The 20,713-nt window shown below is 41.0% G+C and overlaps 1 protein-coding gene across 4 annotated transcripts; it reads left to right on the top strand.

Annotated features, from left to right (window-relative positions):
* The first annotated feature begins 477 nt into the window (after positions 1-477).
* Positions 478-20,227, top strand: LOC113535562 (zinc finger protein 585A). Of its 4 annotated transcripts, XM_026928963.3 has the most exons (9): positions 478-724; positions 1,479-1,533; positions 3,303-3,423; positions 3,520-3,636; positions 5,129-5,400; positions 5,591-5,658; positions 5,836-6,026; positions 12,670-14,014; positions 18,378-20,227. In XM_026928963.3, the coding sequence occupies exons 2-9, from the start codon at positions 1,495-1,497 to the stop codon at positions 19,582-19,584; spliced, it is 3,360 nt and encodes a 1,119-aa protein (XP_026784764.2). In that variant the 5' UTR covers positions 478-724; positions 1,479-1,494; the 3' UTR covers positions 19,585-20,227. The 4 variants fall into 4 exon arrangements, with proteins under 4 accessions (XP_026784764.2, XP_026784761.2, XP_026784762.2 ...); XM_026928960.3 differs by lacking the exon at positions 12,670-14,014 and having other exon boundaries at positions 479-724; positions 18,041-20,227; XM_026928961.3 differs by lacking the exons at positions 478-724; positions 12,670-14,014 and adding an exon at positions 731-1,008 and having other exon boundaries at positions 18,041-20,227.
* The last annotated feature ends 486 nt before the right edge of the window (positions 20,228-20,713 follow it).

Below are 20,713 nucleotides of genomic sequence, written 5' to 3'. Positions count from 1 at the left end.
CTAACAGGAACTAACTTGTCTCTCGGATGTTCTACAACATTAAACCAGACTACGAACTGTTAAAATGCACACTGTGTCATTCATTAATAAATTAATTTTAATCACTGGAATTGTAATCGTTAGACAGTCGCTGTTGTATAAGCGCAATAACACACTCCAGGCTGCGCTTTTCACAAAACAATGCACTTTGGGGGGTAGCGGCACTCCACTTGCACGTTGTGCTGCATCACACCACCCCAGTGTGCATTAATTTTGTATAACAGCATGGACTGGAGTGTGTTATTCCTTACATAAATTAGTCTCTTCTTAAGTTACAGGATGTGTCGGTGGTGAAAAAAAGATAAATTAAAAAAACATGCAAAATTTATTTTAAAAAAGGCAAAAAAAAAACAAAAACAAAAAACCTATTAACAATAATAATAATAATTCCGCCAGGCCGCTAGGGGGCGATAACTCACTCCTTTAATTACTTATCGGAATAAATTCAGCGAAGAAGAAAATTTTTTTTTCCACTGGCGACGGTGACGCTCTGCATTTTTTTCGGCTTGGGAAACTGAGCTCTGTCTCTCTCTGTCTCACTCAGCTAATCATCAAAAAAGCAACAATTCCGACCGAGTTTTAATATGACTAAGTTAATCTGATCGAGTTAAAAACAAATTATTGCTCGTTATTGTGTCTGAGATAAATTAAACCGACCCTCGCTGGCTGAGCTGCTCGGCTAACGGTGAGTGGCTGAATCCCAAATCAACTTCCACTTCCTGTGCACGCGCACTACATAGGCTGCGAAAACAATGCCGTCTACGCCCTTTGTAGTGCACTTCATATCCATAGGGACGCTATTTGGGATTCAGCCATAGTGAATCGTTAGGGTGCTGGTTCAGCTAGTTTCATTGTTTACTTGAATAGAGGTCCTTGTGAAATTGCTTTGAATGATGTTAACGGATGATTATGGAATTGATTTCTTTATGAATTAGCAATGTATTGAGTTTTTCTGGGTTAAATAACCAGGTTAGTGTAGCTAGCTTACATTGTTCTGTTCGGCTGCATTTTTAAACATCATTACACATTTCTCATTTATCATAAATGTGTGTGATAATTTAGCGCCAAGCAGCAAATAAAGTCTTAATAAATGTTAAATGTAACCTGTGGCGCTGAAAATCTGAGCAAAACACCTATCTGTAATCTGCCCACTGCAGTGTAACGTTTGCATTCATCACAAAAGCTTTAGCTGTTAGCATTCAGCTAGGTGTTAGCATGCTAGCTAACATCTGAGAGATTGGGAATGAAGCTGCTGTTAGTGAGTGAATGTTTCCCCCACATTCCTTACTGAAAAAAACACTAATTTGCCATCATTGACTGAAATAATTGTATGTTTCGCAATTGAGGCCGATGTCTTTTTCCTTTGTGAAGCTCTCTTGTATGTAAAAATATGTTGTATATTTCTATACTTTTTAATAAAATGAAGTGTTTTTCTACAGACGGTGGTGTCTTGCGATGCCTCGGACGCAGGTTCCTGATCCTGCTCTCTCACAGGTATTCTTCTAAATCATGCTTGTTTTTAACCGCCATATTCTCCAGATTTTGGTCTTTTGTTAGTTCCCAGGTTCCTAGCTAGCTCTCCCGTATCATCTGACAGGGCGAAGGCTCGATAGCAGAAGCTTTCTCTGAGGATGCGTTCACACCTATTCGTCCGGTTCGTGCTTGGTACGAGTCCAAGACAGAGAGAAATTCATATTTTGGTTTAGTTTCTTTTCTCAATGAAACGAACCGAAAAGCCAAAAAAAACCAAAACAAAACCCACAATTGGCTGGGGAGTGTGTAGGGCTGAAAAGTCAAGTGTATCCGTCTGCATCCTGTAGGATTACAAACCACGCTTCTTACAAGTTACGACCATGACAATAGGTTAAACATTGATATTTTGAGAGAGAGAGTGAAGCTGGTGAAGAATAACTGTTTATCGCTATAACATAGGAACAGGAACTAACTTGTCTCTCGGATGTTCTACAACATTAAATCAGACTGAACCGTTAAAATGCATGCCATGTCGTTCATTAATAAATGAATTTTAATCACTGGAATTGTAATCGTTATACAATTGCTGTTGTATAAGTGGAATAACACACTCCAGGCTGCGCTTTACACAAAACAATGCACTTTGGGGGGTAGCGGCACTCCACTTGCACGTTGTGCTGCATCACACCACCCCAGTGTGCATTAATTTTGTATATCAGCATGGACTGGAGTGTGTTATTCCTTACATAAATTAGTCTCTTCTTAAGTTACAGGAGTGAAAAAAAGATAAATTAAAAAACATGCAAAATTTATAAAAAAAAAAAATAAAAAAAAAATTATAATAATAATCCCCCCAGGCCGCTAGGTGGTGATACTCACGCCGTCAGGATTACAAACCACGCCCCTTACAAATTACACCCACAACAATGTTAAATATTCATCAGGATTACAAACCACGCCCCTTACAAGTTACGCCCACAAGCATAGGGTTAATTTTAGGGAAATTGATGAAATTTGCACGCCTGTTTTCCAGTGGGCGTGGTAATGTTGTGTAGTGTGATTTGCTACTAGGCGTTCCTTATAATAGCCGTGATTTGTAGTCTTGCAGGACGCAGACAGACCCTTCTCGAAAAACTCCTTTATTCATTGGTCAGAAATGCGACCTTTACCAAGTGGGCTTAGAAATCAAATACAAAAACATGCCCAAACACTGAGAACACGTCGCTGTGCTAAATATCTTACTAGATAATTATAGAAATGACTATGAATGTAAAACATTTTGTGCATCACATCCTTTATGTATTTATTTATTTATTTTTTTGGCCCGTATGTTCAAATCTCCAGAACACGTCGCATTTCCGCAGCACATACTCATACAAACTCTGTCCTTAGTTTTTTTTTTTTTTTTTTTTTTTTTTTTGGTCATCATCTTCAACTCAAAGCACACACTGTGTTTCGTTCCCTTCCTCATATTTGAGGTGATTCAGGATCGAATCACTTTCTTGCTGCAGTTGAACCGCGCTCATGGAGATGGTCTCGGACCGGTTGTTTTGGTCCTCACCTGATTCTGATCTCTGTTCTCACCTGCGCAGACAAAACGCAGCAGGGTTTGATTCAAACGGACTAAACACTGCATATGTGAAAGTACTCCGAGACCCTGCATGCGCATGTGACATCACAAGGCAGATGAACACCCAGGAATCCCAATTAACTGACGTTCACTTGATGAAAAGCCTTTAATTTGACAGTTTTTTTAAAAATTTGCCAAATAATTTTTCTGCGGCTGTCAGGTTGATGATGTCCAGACACAGACTTGTACGAGCGGAGAAACATCGCACTCTGAAGGACTCGTGAACCCCGTGGACGAACAGAACGAACTTCTCGACGACGAGTTTGGATCCGACGAGTCCGGTTGGTGCACAGATACTTGGCCTCTGTAAACATGTCGATGGACCTCTGTCGGTGTGTCTGACTGTGTGTGTGTTTCTTCATCTGTGTGCATGTTAGGACACTGCTTGAAGGAAGAGTCTCTGGAGCTGAACGCTGACGATCAGGGAAATGATCTCGACAGACTGAATATCATCTGCATTAAGGAGGAAGATCCTGAAGATGACGACTACCTCTGTAAGACAGCAGGGCACATCGGAGTCCACTCAGTGACACGCCCTATGTAGTGCACTATATCTTCCTTATATACTACAAAATAAGCTATTTAAGGCAAGACACTACAGGTAGTATTTTAAAACAATGAGCTGATATTCTTATTTTATTTATTTTTATTTTTATTTTTTAAATAAAGACATTTATTTATGCAAACAAGACTACAGCGAAATAAATATATGTACGTTTGGATCATGTGAGACCTAAAATAAAACCAAAAATCTAATCTTTGGTTGATGGCACTTACAGATGTTTTTGGAACATCATTTCTTTATTGTTTAACAAAATACCATACACTGTTTATAGAATTTTTTTTTTTTTTTTTTTTAAATATCATTTTTCAGCTTATGAAGGATTTCTCTCTGAAATGTTCTAATACAAATCCAACAATGATCAACATCTGGAAACATCCTCTGTAATATCCTGAATACAGGTCTTCTAGAAACTGAGATTTTTGGTCTTGAATATAGAGGGAAAAAAAAACATATTTTGAGAAAATGTGTTTTTAAAAATATAATGTGATTTTATATATTAGTGCTTCAGTAGGTGTGGTTTCTAAGTTTTATAAAGGAAATTGATATGTATCAAAATGGCATACATTGAAATATATAGCAGGACACAAGCTTTTCAGTCAAATAAGATTACTACAGTGTAAGAAAAGAGATGCTGTGGATGCCATTTATCACAAAAAAAAAGTCTGAAAAGATTGACATTGCAAAAATAGTCATGTGTCAATATCTGTAGTGTCTTGCCTTAAACATGGTTACATGATAACCTATCTGAACATTTGTAAATATCTGAACACAGATAAACCTCTTGAAGATGGATAACTGAGATATATATCTAAACACTGATAAACTACCTGAACACACACAAACTGCTTGAACACAGGTAAATGAATGGTAAACTACCTCAACACTGAAAAACCATTGGAACATGGATAAATGATGAACTACCTGCACACACAAACTATATGAACACAGATAAACTACCTGACCACGGGTGCACGATAGCGTACCTGAACACACACAAGCTACTTAAACATGGATAATGAACGATAAACTACCTGATGAACTACTGAAACGGATAAATCATAAACTAGCTCAACACGCAAGTTGATGCCTACATGAACACAGAAAAACTATTTGAGCACATGCACGACTGTCTAAATGCACATAAGCTACTCGAGCAAGGATAAATGATAAATCAGCTGAACAAAGATGAACTACACGAACAGATAGACATTAACTACGTTAACAGAGATAAACTACAGAGATAAGTCTAAAGTACTTGAACACCAATATCCTACTTGAATGATCACATTGACAAATATTAAAGTGCTTGAAACAAGGATACATGATAACTTACTTGAACACATAAATAACATACCCATATGCAGTCAAAGTAAAGTCTTTTTTTTCCATTTCATTTGTTCCATTGCATTCTCTCCTTCCAGACTGCGAGGCTTGCAAATGCTTTTTCGTCAGCAAGTGCGAGGTTCACGGTCCGGCTCTATTCATTCCTGATGCTCCTGTTCCCATGGGGGTCGCTGACCGTGCCAGACGAACCCTTCCACCTGGACTAGAGATTCGGAAGTCCGATGTTCCTGATGCAGGCCTGGGAGTGTTTAATAAGGGAGAGACTGTTCCAGTTGGAGCACACTTCGGACCCTACCAGGGAGACCCGGTAGACAGAGAGGAAGCAATGAACAGTGGTTATTCATGGGTGGTGAGTAATATAATCAAAAAATATTAAAATAATTTAAATTCAAACTAAGCACCGGTAAATCACAAGGACATCTTCATAATGATTGGTAAAAGAGTAATTGCACATGGTACTTTACCTTAAACATCATCGTTGATTTTAAAACAATTATGTATGTTAATGCACAGAATGTAACTGTGCGATATTTTTGCAGATGTACAAGGACAGGCAGCGAGAGGAATACATAGATGCTACGAATGAGATACATGCTAACTGGATGAGGTGAGGAATACACTGCTGATGGCTGTTAGATCATTTGGAGTCACTTATTTAATTAATTCAGTTGAAAAACCTTGTCTTTCCCCTGCCACTAATTTACTGTCATATGCTTTTCTGTTGCTCTTTGTCTTACTTTTCTCTTTTCTTGCTCTTGCTTTGTCACTATTTCGCATTTTTCAGGTATGTGAATTGTGCTTGTACTGATGAAGATCAGAATCTCATGGCATTTCAGTATCAAGGAGGGATTTTCTACCGTTGCTGTCGACCCATCAAACCAGGACAGGAGCTTCTAGTGGGCTACGACGAGGAATACGCCAAAGATCTCAGTCCTGCATTCGAATACCTCTGGAACAAAAAGTGTTCCACAAATGGTTATGTACCAACATTTTAATTTCATTATGCTTATTTAGACTATGATTTTTTTTAAAAAAAGCATACTTGGTACATACTACATACGCTTTATGCTCATGCAGACAGATTCAGGTAATAAGACTTGTGAAGCGGGTACCGTAAGTGAAGTAACGTAAATGCCTTTTATACATGGAAAGCATTGATTCTCTTGTTTTTAGCATACATACATATAAGCAGTTTTCATTGACCATGTCCATTCTGGGGCAACTCACTTGTTTAAGATTCTCCAGCTTACTAGTATATTGAGTTGCTCTACTGCCAACTTCCCAAGTGTGACTATGTCATTGGTTAATCCAGTGTGTTCCGTTGTTGGTGGGACCACAAACTAATCATTATTTGGCTAGAACTAGTGGTATTAGGTATATATTGACTTCAGGGCTTAAACCGGACCTGCTTGCTATCCCTGGGCTGGAAGTAACCTCTACTTCATGTTGCTGAACTAGAGTTGATTTCCCACTTGGCCTTTGTTACCAACCAAATCAACATCTCTCTGAGGGCTTGATCATGGGCCGTGAGGGGATTGGGACATGAGTGGACATGTTGGTTGACTTGGGTGTTGACACTGGAGGTTGTAGGAAAGATAGGAACTAACTAAGTGAAAAGGTGTTGAACAAGACTGGCCTTAACCAGTCAGCTAAAATTTCTTTCAAAGATTCTTAAATATCTGAATAGGCTGCACAGTTGAGAGTATTAGGAATAGTAGTTCTATTCCACTCCTCCTAACTGCAAGGGGTGGCGTTTTAACACTTTGATACCTTGTTGTGCACGTGCACACATATGTAGAAACCTTTAACACAAAGTTACGTGGTGACCTTATGACAAAGTAAAATGCCATCAATATTGGCTGGTATTCTGTTTTAATTCTTTTTGCCTTCGTACAAATCAGGTGTTTTGGGGCTATCTGTGTAACAGCTTCTAATCTTAGTCAGAGCTTTAGTTGAACCTGTCCTCCATGTTAGTTTCTCAGGTCTTCAATTGGCTACAGGTTAATGGATTGGGGGGCGGTGTCCAACGGTGTACTGGGCGCTTGGTGTACCCTTGGTGTGAGAAGGCCATGAGTGGGTTTGTCTTCGTAATTACATGATTATAACACTGAGTCAGGAGTGTGGTGGGGTGAGTTTGCTCTTCACTAACTTGCATTTTTGTGCTGGAGTGGTAGCCCTCCATCTTCCTACATCAACACTGAGCAAGGTTAGCCTTGGTGTCTCTCAGCAAAGCCTTCTGGGCAACTTCCAAGGCTTCAATCACTAGTAGTTAACCTACGTCTTCAAGAGATCTTCAGCGGTAAACAGAGTTTGGGGTTAAGTCACCACTGAGAGGTTTCTGATTTCAGTCTCTGGTTCGCTCAGCGATTTATGCTTTCACAGCCGTTTGCTCTATAGTAAAGTAGCAACTTGGTGGTTAGTCCTTGGATTAGTGCTTTTGATTTGCTGAATGAGTTGCAGAATTGCAGAACCCACTGTTTACAGTGCACTGTGCTGTGCATCAACAGTGAAGTGCAGAGTGGGTTGCTCCTTAGAATAGTCGTAGAATGGTCGTGGTGAGTCTGGGTATTACTGACTTTGCTGTTTACAGTACACTGTGTTGTACACTTTGATCATTTCAAAGAGGCAGCTGTCAGAAGTTTCATGCATAGTAGTCTTGGGACGATTGGAATCACAGATGGAATCACACGACAGGAATCACAGATAGATTCCAACTATTGTGGTTCCAACTATTGTGATTTAAATGTCTGTCGGAATACGTGGTGTCCGAGGATTTAAGATTGAAAAAAAAAATTAATTGTGTTGTATTCCATAATATGTTTTTGCTATTTTATAGTTCTATACAAACCTTAATTGTCTGCTGTCTGACTGTGGACCAGAAGCACGAAACATCTTTCTTTGATGCATCTTAGCTTCCTTTGTATATACTGCCAAACAAATGAAGCCGCAAATGTCTTAGCTCTCAAAACGTGTTGTTAATCAGGGCTACTTTGTCATACAAGAATTCAATCAGTCTCTGCTCCTGTTTACCAAAGAGCATGTGCACGTGCACTTGATATAATTTAATTCAAATTTATAATGAGTTTAGTTACAGCTGATAATGCGTTACATTTATTTACAGTCCTGACTTCAGGTTTGCGAACATTCCTGAAGTTGTTAATGGGTAATTAAGCCCCAAAAAACTGAGTAAATGCTCAGGCTAGGGGTTAAAACTGCAGCTATTTCAGTAAACAGTTCCTGGTATTGTTTCTGCTGTAGTGACGTAACGTGACACGCAGTTGTCTGGCCCTCCCACCTTCTTTCCCCTCTCCAGCTAGCAGACTAAGAAGAAAGGCTCTAGAGGGCCATAAACCCAACCTCAAAGTGGCAATGGCCTGTGTTGTTTGGTAGAGAACTGTGGCTGAGACACAGCCATCAAAAAGGAGACTCATGCCCTGGTGTCAGAAGTGGCTCAGCTTAAATGATTGTAGAATAGAAGCCATGTACAGCGAAAGCTTGCGCCTGTTGGTGAAGTGCTTATTATAGCAGGAGCCGGTTCTGTCTGCCACCGCTCATTCTTTTGTGATATGCACAGATTCAGCTCTGAGAACTTACAAACCATGCTACAGGAGTCATGCTTGAGCAGTCAAGTTCTAGCGTTTCTGGAAACCGGGGACAGACACCAGCAATGTGTCACTCATCTTGGCACTGATTATGGTAGAACAGTGGTCTTCAGTTGGAAGATTCCCTGTGCTAATTATGCAGTGATGCTGAGCCAATAAAATGGTCAAAGCTCTCATGCTATGTCGATAGCTGTGTCTGGGAAATTTTTCCCAGCAGACTGTGAACCGCCAGCTAAGCCGGGAGATGCACCTTCAGCTTCGACAGTATCTGGCAGCCTTTACCAGCCACAGAGGCTGCTGGTAGGCGCCAAACAGTCTGTGACTTGTTTGAGCCATTAAAGTACAAATATCACACTTTTTGTCTGCACTATTGACTTATTATTAACCGTGGATACCTCCATCCCATGGAGCCATTCATGAAGGACATGAATTTCCTCAGAAACTACATTCGTAGTTGTGGCATTTTCACGGTTTTCAGTCTCTGCACGAGCTCTCGAAGCTGAATGTCCATAATGTTAATTGGATATGTAAGAATACTTGCAAAGTCTCTTCTAGTAAGCCGAAGAAAGGCTTCAAACTTTATGCTCAATCATAAATACACAACTATGAAAGTAAGAAAACGACTATTAACAGAAACAAACACCCAAATCAATGTTAGTCCATGCAGTTTACTGCAGAGTAGCTTGTGCTGTTGCTAACAGGGGGAGCCCTGAGTAACAAAGCCCCTAAGTGCAAGTAGCCCATTTGAAAGATAGATCCCATGGTCAGAACAAGGGATTCTATTCCAAATCCAGAAGGATAGTGGTCCTCATATGAGTCTTTTAAGCTCATTTGTTAGACTGTGTCATATCAGTGAGTCCCTTCGTGCCGTCATCACTCTGGGCTTTCGTCATCATACTTTTGGGGTTGCCTTACCAGCTTCGGTAGGCCGCTATGGCGGTTCCAGGTCTTGCTGCCATTCTTGAACCGTGAACCGCACCTACAGTAGTAATCCCTGCAAGGGTGGTTGGAATTAAAGTGATCTTGGAAATCAGTAGAGCCTGCAGCTAACCCCAGACAGGAACATATACTTGTCCCAATAAGCAGGACATGAGCTCCAACTCTCAGGAAGCAGAGTTTTTTTTTTCCCAGCACCTTTCTGGAAAAAAAAAACCTCTCCTTCCTAACTGTATTTGTGACTGACAAGTTTTTACGTATTTTATTATTATTTTTATTTATTTATTTATTTTTTATACCTAGCTTCTTTCAGAAACACCCACTCGACAGCTAATGTCGCTGTGATTGAAAGGGGTGGGAGAGTATGCCATCCCTCCCATGAAGAGAGCATGACCAATTTTGCTCTCTAGACTCCAGGCCATGGATGGTCGTGGTATTGGTGGGATTCTGACTTGTTCGAACTGTTGGAACTTTTTGGAACTATCTCACCAATGATAACCCCTGGAGAATGACTTATCCACCAGGTCAGTACAATGGGGCAGCTTACAAGGCTTGAGTGCCTTCTATGCTGGGAGCTTTTAAGCCTATAGGAGTGTTTCTGAAAGAAACTAGGTGGCCTTCAATTGCCATGCTCCTCAGGAATCAGATATAATCTCCTCCTTGTGTTGGAATCTCTTAATCCCATGCCATTCAGACTCAGACAAGATGCTCATATAGATGGGATATTATTATAGACAGCATTTTTGGCTGACAGTCACCTCTGCAGAGGGCTGGGAGGACTGCATGCCTTGGCAGTAAGATTGCCCTGCATGCTCTGACAACCAGATGGATTCAGTGTGACCTTGTGACCAAACTCAGGGTTCCTGTTTAAGGTTATGTACCTCAAGTACCTTGGGATTGACAGAGGGTGAGTCAGTTCCAAATGACTTTATATTAAAGATATTGATATGTGTGTGCATGCACACTAGGAGGTATCAAGGTGTTGAAACACCATTGGAGGTTATCCCGAGTTCATAGATCATGGGTACATATGTAACCTAATTGTTTCACTAGTCTTTTAAAGGTAACAGGTGCATTGTAAAGGCTAAGTACCATCACTTGACACTTTAAGAGTGAATCTGGAGTGAAACTCAGAGTCTCTAGGCATTTGCAGGATCTCTTAATACAAGATCATGTAGATAGTCATGTATTGAGCAGATCCAGTCAACGTCAATGCAGTCATCAATCTTTTGTAATGGAAATGAGTCTTTTTTAATACCTTCATTGGTGAATGTCCAAAAATCAGTTGTGCCAGACAAAGCCCTAAAGACTCTCTAAAGTTTTACATTACTATGGCATGAGCAAAAAATGGTCTAGTCTGTTGGAACACATCTAGCTGTCAGATAATGTGTTCCTCCCAGGGAAGCAAGGTTGGCCAACTCCTTTTATCTTTGCCACCTACAGACTTACAGATGGGTGACATATTAAAGGAAAAAAATGTAATGTGCATAGTAAGGTTTTGGGCACTATGAGTCGCCAGAACACCCTCAGTGTGACTTGAAGTCTCTACTGTTAATGCAGTGTTACTGAAGAGATGGAACACTGTTCTTCCTGAAGACGTTCTCTCAGTCGGTGTTTTGATGGTGGTGGGGAGCACTGTCTAAAGCTCATACACAAGTATTCAACTGGGTTGAGATCTGAGATCATTTTGATAACCACCACACCACTCAGTGAGCCCTTGTGCCCTGTGGATGGGGCGGGGACGTCTTGGAAGAAACCACTCCCGTCATGATAGAAGCATGATCAGTCAGAAGAGCTTTGTATTAAATTGGGAACAAGTGGACCTAAACCAAGCCAACAGAATGCCTCCACAGCATAAAAGCATCACCCATTTTATTTTTTGTCACTCGTGCTGGTATTGCCCTGTTTCGTCTTTTATTGCTCTTCTTACTTGCATCCAGAGCCAAGCAGTAAGGTGAGAGATGCCCTGTCACTGTAGTGGTTTTCTTGAGGTGAGGGCAACTGCACCCACAGGTAAGTCAGGCTTTTGACTTGACAAACTGCCTGCTGTGGTTTTCCCCACCAGTTCCACCTGATATTTTGGGTCTATATCCATTGGCGAACAGATGGACAGGTCAGCAGTATTACTTTAATGTCTATGCTGAAGATTCTTCTGGGGGAACTTGTTATAGAAGCTACCACTCAGGAAGGACTTCTGGGTCAGGTTACATTCTGGTACATTATGAATGGTGGATCAGTTTAATGCATTGATGATATTCTTATTGTTCCTGGGACCTTTACCACTCCTGCGATGGGATGTGGTGTTCACTTTCTTTGATCTACCCTTTGAGCCATCAGTAGGCCTCTATTGAATATCACCAAAGACTGCTTTTCTATTGGTGATTTCTTTAGCCCACCATGTGGTTAAAATCAATGCACTGTTGATAAGCCTACACTGCTTGCTGTAGAATGTTGCTGGTTCTGGGGTCATCCTTCCCAAACTGGCATTTTATCCTAAGGTCTTATTTCCTCAATAAGCTCCCTTTTATTCAGTGCGTGAGATTTGAGGTTTGGTGGTTCACCTGATTGTTTTGGCTTAGTGAATGTACTAAGGCCTCCGTTGTTGACATGGGAATTTGCTCTGTGCCTTGGGAGTAACTACAGGAGCTAAACCAATCATAACAGGTGTCATTGTCTTGTCACTGTAGCTGGAGCATTTCTATGTACTGGGCATTCCATGGAGGAATTAAATCTGGTCTAAATCTATGAAGCTGCTACCAGAGGCTGCTGCCTCACTTCCGTGTTAGATCAGCCCCTTTTCTAGCGTGTGGGTTTGTACTTGTTATTTACCAAGAGTCATACTGCCTCTGGTGGTGTGTAAAGATTAGTATGTTAGTGCTCGGATGTGAAAGTTGTGCTCGGATGTGAAAGTGTTTTGTTATTGGTTGTGTTGAACTACATGGCTTGGTTGGCTACTACTACTGATACTAGTAATAAACATTATTCTTGTTGTTTTTGAAGCAGTTCATAAAAAATATTGTTTCCTAAAAATTTAAAAAACTTAAAAATTGAAGTTGTCTGTTTTTTTTGTCCTGCTCCAGAAATGAATGGCATCCTGTTGCAAGCCTTCTCCTGCTCCTTGTGTGCACTTTCCTATACATCTTTATTTCACTTCCACAAACATATCAAGAGATGCCACTATGAGGAGTATGTGAGACTGATGAATTCAGGAGAGATTACCTATGAAAAATTAAATCTGATGCCTACCAACAGCTCCAGTAGTCATCAAATTAGAGCTGACTCCTCCAGTACTTTGTGCATTACAACCTCTAACAGTCAAATGCAAATAAAAACTCACCACTGCTCAGATTGTGGTGAGAGTTTTATTCAAGAGCGTGAGCTTGAACTACACCAGCACCTTCACACGGGAAAGAAGATAAAGTCTTATGAGTGCTCACATTGTGGGAGGAGTTTTACTCAAGTGAGTCATCTTCGAGCACACAAGCGCATTCACACAGGAGAGAGGCCGTATCGCTGCTCAGAGTGTGGAAAGAGTTTTATTCAAAGGAGTAATCTCAGAACACACCTGCGCATTCACACAGGAGAGAAGCCATATCGCTGCTCAGAGTGTGGGAGGGGTTTTACTCACCAGAGCAATCTTAACACACACCAGCGCATTCACACGGGAGAGAGACCATTTCACTGTTTGCTGTGTGGAAAGACCTTTGCGCAGCAGAGTGCTCTCCGGCTACACCAGCGTGTTCACACAGGAGAGAAGCCGTATCGCTGCTCAGAGTGTGGAAAGAGGTTTGTTCAATTGGCAGGTTTGCAGAAACACCAATCTATTCACAAAAGAGAGAGGCCATATCACTGCTTACAGTGTGGGATAAGTTTCACTCATCGGACTCATCTCCAAGAACATGAGCGCATTCACATAGGAGAGAGGCCGTACCACTGCGCACAGTGTGGGAAGAGTTTTTCTCACCAGCGTAATTTGCATCAGCACCAGCTCATTCACACAAAAGAGAAGCTATATCACTGCTCGCAGTGTGGGAAGAGTTTTTCTTTCCAGCATAGATTGCAACGACACCTTCGCATTCACACAGGAGAGAGGCCGTATCAGTGCCTACAGTGTGGGAAGAGTTTTTCTTCCCAGCATAAATTGCAAGTACACCAGCGTGTTCACACAGGAGAGAAGCCATATTCCTGTTCACAGTGTGGGAAGAATTTTACTAGTGCCAGTAGTCTCAAAATACACCAGCGCATTCACACAGGAGAGAAGCCCTATCATTGCTCACAGTGCGGGAAGAGTTTTACTTGCCGGACTAATCTCCGACAACACCAGCGCATTCACACAGGAGAGAAGCCCTATGACTGCTCAAAGTGTGGGAAGAGTTTTACTTGCAAGTCTAATCTCCGACAACACCAGCGTGTTCACACAAAAGAGAGAAGCCGTACATTGAAGACACAAGAACAAGAAACCTGATCATAATTACTGATTTCAGGTTAACTTGTTTCATAGTTGGGCAGCATGGTGACACAGCAGGTAGTGTTGGTACCTCACAGTTACAGGGTCCAGTAGTGTAGAGTTTGACATGTTTTCCCTGTTTCTGCAAGGACTTCCTCCCACCTTCCAGACATGCCAGTAGATGGATACTCTAAAATTCCCTGTGTGTGAATAAATGCATGAGTGTGTGATTTCCTCTGTTGTCTGGTGTCCCGTTTAGGGTATATTCCCAGTGTTCTTGGGATAGGCTTGGGATAGACCCTAATGAGGAAATAGCTGTTACATAAAACTGAGATGAAAATGAAAATGTTCTGCATTTTATGTAGCTAATGGTCTTGTATACTTGTTGAGAGCATGTGTTGAATGTTATATTGCATTCATATGTTTTCTTTGTCTTAGATAGTAGCTTAAATAGTGTGCTAAAATATATAAAGAACATTTTCACTGTAAATCATGTTCCATGAAATGGATTTTGAACTTTTTTCTCTAACATTCTGTATCGTATCCGCTTATTTTAATACTAACATGAATAGCATTATATATAATGTTTATCTTTTAATTTAATTAAAAATTGCTATCAAGCTCTAGAGTAAAAACATTCTTACTGAGGACAGATGTAGTACCCAACATCAGTATTTCTTTTAATAGCATTTAGGAGATGGACGCTTCTGTTCATGTGTTTTTAGATATATCTTCCGTAGCTGTGTTTGCAAATTACAAGAAGACAGAAATGTAGCAGGCCTAACCTTGTGGGACACCATATTGAACTATTTTAGGCACTGAATAATTCCAATTGATTAAAACAGTGATAACAATCTGTCTAACCGAGCATGTTTTAAAGCCTGTCTATTAAAATATCATGATTAAAATGGTGTCAAATGCTGTACTCAAGTCCAGTAGTACCAACACATATACTCACATGTCAAGACATGCGGTTGGTCATTTGCCACATTAGCCTAGCACTGATTCTGTATTAGGACGCTTCCAGAAACCAGAAAAACATCTCCAAAATTTCCGTATAGTAAAGGTGTGTTGGAGATTTTATGGGTGAGATCCAAACGGATCAAGAATCTACTTCTTAAGGAGAGGCTTAGCAGCAGCTAGCTTGGGGACATGGCATGAGCTGAGTTAATCACTGATTTAAGACACGTATACAGATGGTTGGACTACAGGAGAAGAGCATCAAGCTATAGAGCTAATTATACACAATGGGAGTAAACTTATAAAACTTTATGCAGATAACTGTTGGGCATTATGTAGGGAGTTAGAGAGAGTAGGGAAGCTCTACTGTGATGTGTCAGACTAAATCAGATCCAGTCAGATTAAATAATGTATACATCAGTTAAAGTAGCATTAAAAACTTTAAAAACTGAGCATTAAAAACTGCTATGGGTCATAAAATCCAGAGCAATGTCATGTACAAAAAATTAGTAACATCAAATAGAAGATAAATATAAATGAAAATCTCAAAAGAAAATTAAACCTACAAAATTGAAAGCAATGGGGAAAAAAACACTAATCTTAAGCTGTCCAATTAATTCTAGACTATGAAGTTCTTATTTTTCTGTATGTCATCCCACTGATGAGGGGCAATAAAAAAAAATAAGGTTTCATTTCTCATATTCTGTATGATGAAATCTGAAGGATTATGCTGGATTTTTTTGAATTTAAAAAATGTGTGTAATTGGCATAGTCACAAGCCGCTTTCTAACAATTGGGAGTCCAGCTGATCAGCACCCAGGCAGTATTTCACCTCTCCTGACTGCCAGGGGTGGCGAAAATCATCCAGAAACCTTATTGTGTGCCAAGTGACGTATGACACAGTGTATACACTAAATATGGCTGTCATACAGCCATCTTTCTCCCCTCTTCTTGCCTTGTATACATCAGCCTTCATGTACACCATATGGAGCTGTGCCCTTAGCAGCTTGGGACCGTGGATGGAGCTACAGGTATCCAGTCCTCCAAAGCTGGTGACTGTTATCATCTCCTATCTTCTCTTCTGCCGCAGTGAGTGTGTATTTCATATATTTCTAGTTTTTTTTTCTAGCTTTGAATTGGTTTTCTTCATTGTTGTTGCTAGCCTTATTAGCATCACTCACTGCGCAGTTCACAAGTCAGTTTTACAAACTGCTTTGTGCCATTGCTCAGTAGTGGCACTTACTTCTCTTTCTCCCGCCGGGTTGGGTTCTCCCCTCGGCTCCATCTCCTCTGAGCATTTCACATCCTCTGTCATTTGCCTGTCCAGTGGGCCATAGGGTAGTCGTGTGGGGCACCCTTGTCATCCTGCACACATTCACCCTGAGCCTACTAGTTGGAGCATACTGGGGTGAAGTCAGGTTCACTTCATTCTCCTCTCATCTCTCCAGTTTCTCTTTCAACGTTATCTGTTCAGAGTTTTTTCCAAACTCCCCACTGTCTGACTGATGAATTTGGATAATCACTGCCAATGTGTTTGATGGGGTTCCCCTGCCTGTACTGCATATTGTTCAGGGCTGAGTCTCCTATGTTATCCCCTAACACATAATCCAGTGGTTCTGGTTACCTCTGTTTATCTCTCATTCTCCTCAATGGGTCAGTCTGTTTTCCAGGGCACAGTTATATTACCCTGTGGAATCTGCCCTGTGTGCTAGGGCTGCTCTTTGGACCTGCTGCCAAAGAAGCCCTGGAAACATTTCAGAATCATGAAATCACCAAACGGACTGGCCACATGGTACTTTTAGGTCATGACAATGCCATTGCATGTTTCAGCACCCACAAAGGTTCCACTGATCTTGTGTGGGGCCCTAGGTGGGCAGGGCCCCCCTCAGTCACCCTGGCATTAAAGGGTCCTATGTGGTATGCCCATGAAGGCCAAGGAATGGCAATTACTCATTGTGCAGTAACTACATCAGTTCAGTGGATCCAGATAACAGTGTTACAGAGCTACAAACTCCACTTCCAGAGTTTGTACAGTTCAGAACAATGGGTTCTACACAGTGTAGTTTCTTGTTCATAAGAAGCCCAGTGGTTTTCACCCAATTGTAGATTTGTGAATGTTGAGCCAGGATTAACCAAGCACAATGGGGTTATTAGGATATTCTGTAAACAGAAAAGTGATTTTCTCTTTGTGGAATTGTAGCACAGCAGTGTACCACTGATTTTCTGTCCAATTCTTGTACAAGAATGGAGTCCTTTAGAGGTTGCACTGAAGTCCCAAAATAAAGTACTGTGTTAACGTCTATTAAGTTTCTGGCTGCCCAATGAATGAGTGCTGCAAAAGGAATGAAGGTGTCTGATTGCTGGACTATGTAAACTAAGAAAAATGTTTTGGTGAAATGGTATAACATTGTACTAGCATTTGTTGGGTACTGCACTGTTCAGATGATTGTGTCCTTGCTACTTGGTCGGACTGGATCTTGAGCAACCTGTTGGGTGGCCTCTCCATAGTAGAAGCCAGTAGACAACCTTTCTCCAGACAGGACTGGCGTTCTTTTACAGTTAGCATGGTATGAACAGTTTTTTTTACAGTTCTAGAGCTTGAGAGAATGGAGACTCTTAGTTGTTCTTCTGTCAAGAAGTTTGTCTAGACGAATTGCCCAAGTGATGAGCATGTCTTCTGACAATAAACTGTTGCCAACTTGGTAATCATGTCCCTTCTAAAAGTCTGACAGAATGCAGTGATGAGTACAGGCTTGTACTATTTGCTTCCAGCAGCCATGTCAAACTTACAGGGTATAACTGGTCATATGACTGCAGAGTGTAGTCAGAATACTGAAAAAGATAACAAAGGCTTGGAAGTAATATGCCTGTCACAAAGCCTGGTTGGCAGTCTGGTTTACTTTGGCAGTGAGAGTGAATAGTCTTTTATTATTATTTTTATTATTGTTGTTGTTGTTGTTGAAGCAGTCCATAACAAATATTGTTTCCTAAATTTTTTTGCATTGCATTTCAAGTTATGTTTTTTTTTTTTTGTCTTGCTCCAGAGATGAATGGCATCCTGTCGCAACCCTTCTCCTGCTCCTTGTGTGCACTTTCCTATACATCTCTGTTTCACTTCCACAAACACATCAAGAGATGCCACAATGAGGAGTATGTGAGACTGATGAGTTCAGGGGCGTTTGCATATGACATATTAAATCTGATGCCTACTAACAGCTCCAGTAGTCATCCAATTGGAGCTGACTCCTCTGGTACTTTGTGCATTACAGCCTCTAACAGTAAAATGCAGATAGAAACTTACCACTGCTCAGAGTGTGGAGAGAGTTTTATTCATCAGAGTGATCTTAAACTACACCAGCTTATTCACACGGGAAAGAAGATAAAGTTGTATCAGTGCTCATACTGTGGGAAGAGTTTTACTCAAGCGAGTTATCTCAGACGACACCAGCGTATGCACACAGGAGAGAGGCCGTATCATTGCTCACACTGTGGGAAGAGTTTTGCTCAACAGGGTAATTTCCGAACACACCTGCGAATTCACACAGGAGAGAAGCCGTATCACTGCTCACAGTGTGGTAGGGGTTTTACTCGCCAAAATGCTCTCCAGCTCCACCAGCGCATTCACACGGGAGAGAGACCATATCAGTGCTCAGAGTGTGGGAAAACTTTTATTCAAAAGATTAATCTCCAAATACACCAGCGCATTCACACAGGAGAGAAACCGTATCACTGCTCTGAGTGTGGAAGGGGTTTTACTCACCCAACGTCTCTCCATGACCACCAGCGCATTCACACAGGAGAGAAGCCGTATCAGTGTTCACAGTGTGGGAAGAGGTTTTCTCAACAGAGTACTCTCCACATACACCAGCACGTTCACACACGAGACAAGCCGTATAAATGTTCACAATGTAAGAAGAGTTTTACTCACCAGAGTCTTCTCCAACAACACCAGAGCTTTCACACAGGGGAGAAGCTGTACCACTGCGCACAGTGTGGCAAGAGTTTTGCTTACCAGCGTACTTTCCGAAGACACCAGCGCATTCACACAGGACAGAAGCCGTATTGCTGCTCACAGTGTGGAAAGAGCTTTACGGAAATGGGAAATTTCCAAAAACACCAGCGGATTCACACTGGAGAGAAGCCGTATCACTGCTCTGAGTGTGGGAAGAAGTTTGCTCAACTGGGAGGTTTCCAAAGACACCAGCGCATTCACACAGGAGAGAAGCCGTATCATTGCTCAGAATGTGGGATGAGTTTTGCTTATCAAAGTACCTTGCAACGACACCAGAGTGTTCACACAGGAGAGAAGCTGTATTCCTGCTCCCAATGTGGGAAGAGTTTTAATTATCTAGAGGGTTTCCAAATTCATCAGCGCATTCACACAGGAGAGAAGCCGTATCACTGCTCACAGTGTGGGAAGAGTTTTACTTGCAAGTCTAATCTCCGACAACACCAGCGCATTCATACAGGAGAGAAGCCCTATCACTGCTCACAGTGTGGGAAGAGTTTTACTTGCAGGTCTAACCTCCGACAACACCAGCGCGTTCACACAAAAGAGGGAAGCCACACATTGAATGCAACAACTTAGTATATTACAGATTTTGATTATTGGTTAAAAAAAAAAAAAAAGAACCCTGATTATGATTACTGATTTCAGGTTACCTTGCTTCATAGTTGGGTAGCATGGTGACACAGCAGGTAGTGTTGGTGCCTCAGCTCCAGGGTCAGAATAGTGTAGAGTTTGATGTATTCTCTCTGTCCTCCCACCTACCGAAGACATGCCAGTAGATAGATACTCTAATTTGCCCTAGGTATGGATATGTATGAGCGTATGATGCCCTTTGTTAGACTGGTGTCACAATTATGATATATTCCCATCTTGATCCATGTGTTCTTGGAATAGGCCTGTGTTCTGGATAAAGCTGTTAATGAAGAATGAGATGAAATGAAAATGTTTTGCATGTTATGTAGCAAATGTTATTGTATTCTTGTTGAACGCATGAATTGAATGGTATATTGCATTCACATATTTTATTTGTTTTTAAACTAAAATAGTGGCTTAAACTGTGTGCTGTGATAAAATCTATACAGAACATTTTAATAGCAAGTCATGTGAAATGGTAGTTCCAGCTTTGAATCATCATGTCTCTTGTCCCTTTATTTTAATACTAACATTAACGGCATTATATATAATGTTTATTATTTAAATAAAAAAGACACCAGAATCTAGAGTGAACCTTACCCTGGGACTTATTGCACCACATCAGTATTTCTTTCTTTTTATTCCAATTCAATAAAAATGTATTTGTATAGTGCTACTGGCAGTAGACATTGGGATTATATGAGAGTAGGTAAGTTACCTACTGGCTAGGTTAGTAGGTATGTTTCTATGGTGTCCAGGTAAATTTTCCACAGCCACAGGAGGTTAGCCATAAGTATTGATAGCTTCACAACAAAGAAACATGATGAAAAGAAGTAGAGCATTTGGATCAGTTGGAGAATCTGGGAGAGGAGCCACAGCAGGAAAAATGTCAGGATGTGGAAGTGGCATTACATTGGCAGCTGGAGTGCAAAAACAGCTAAGCATGAGGGGCAGACATGGCAAGAGGCCACCTTTGTATATTGTCATCCTGCACACTCACCATCAACCAACCCAAGTGATGATGTGAGAGAAGGAAACCAACAGCATCAAACAGGAACCATCTGTATTCTGGAGC

This window comes from Pangasianodon hypophthalmus, chromosome 26, assembly GCF_027358585.1.
Source record: "Pangasianodon hypophthalmus isolate fPanHyp1 chromosome 26, fPanHyp1.pri, whole genome shotgun sequence".
NCBI classification, from domain to species: Eukaryota; Metazoa; Chordata; class Actinopteri; order Siluriformes; family Pangasiidae; genus Pangasianodon; species Pangasianodon hypophthalmus.
Note: the sequence above shows the minus strand (reverse complement) of the source record. Positions and strands in the feature narration are given on the sequence as shown.

Excerpts from the sequence above, each read along its gene's own strand:
- LOC113535562 (XM_026928963.3), top strand. The coding sequence starts at position 1,495 with ATGCCTCGGACGCAGGTTCCTGATCCTGCTCTCTCACAG. Across the intron at positions 1,534-3,302 it reads CTGATCCTGCTCTCTCACAG|GTTGATGATGTCCAGACACA; the intron begins GTATTCTTCTAA and ends TGCGGCTGTCAG. Across the intron at positions 5,401-5,590 it reads ACAGTGGTTATTCATGGGTG|ATGTACAAGGACAGGCAGCG; the intron begins GTGAGTAATATA and ends ATATTTTTGCAG.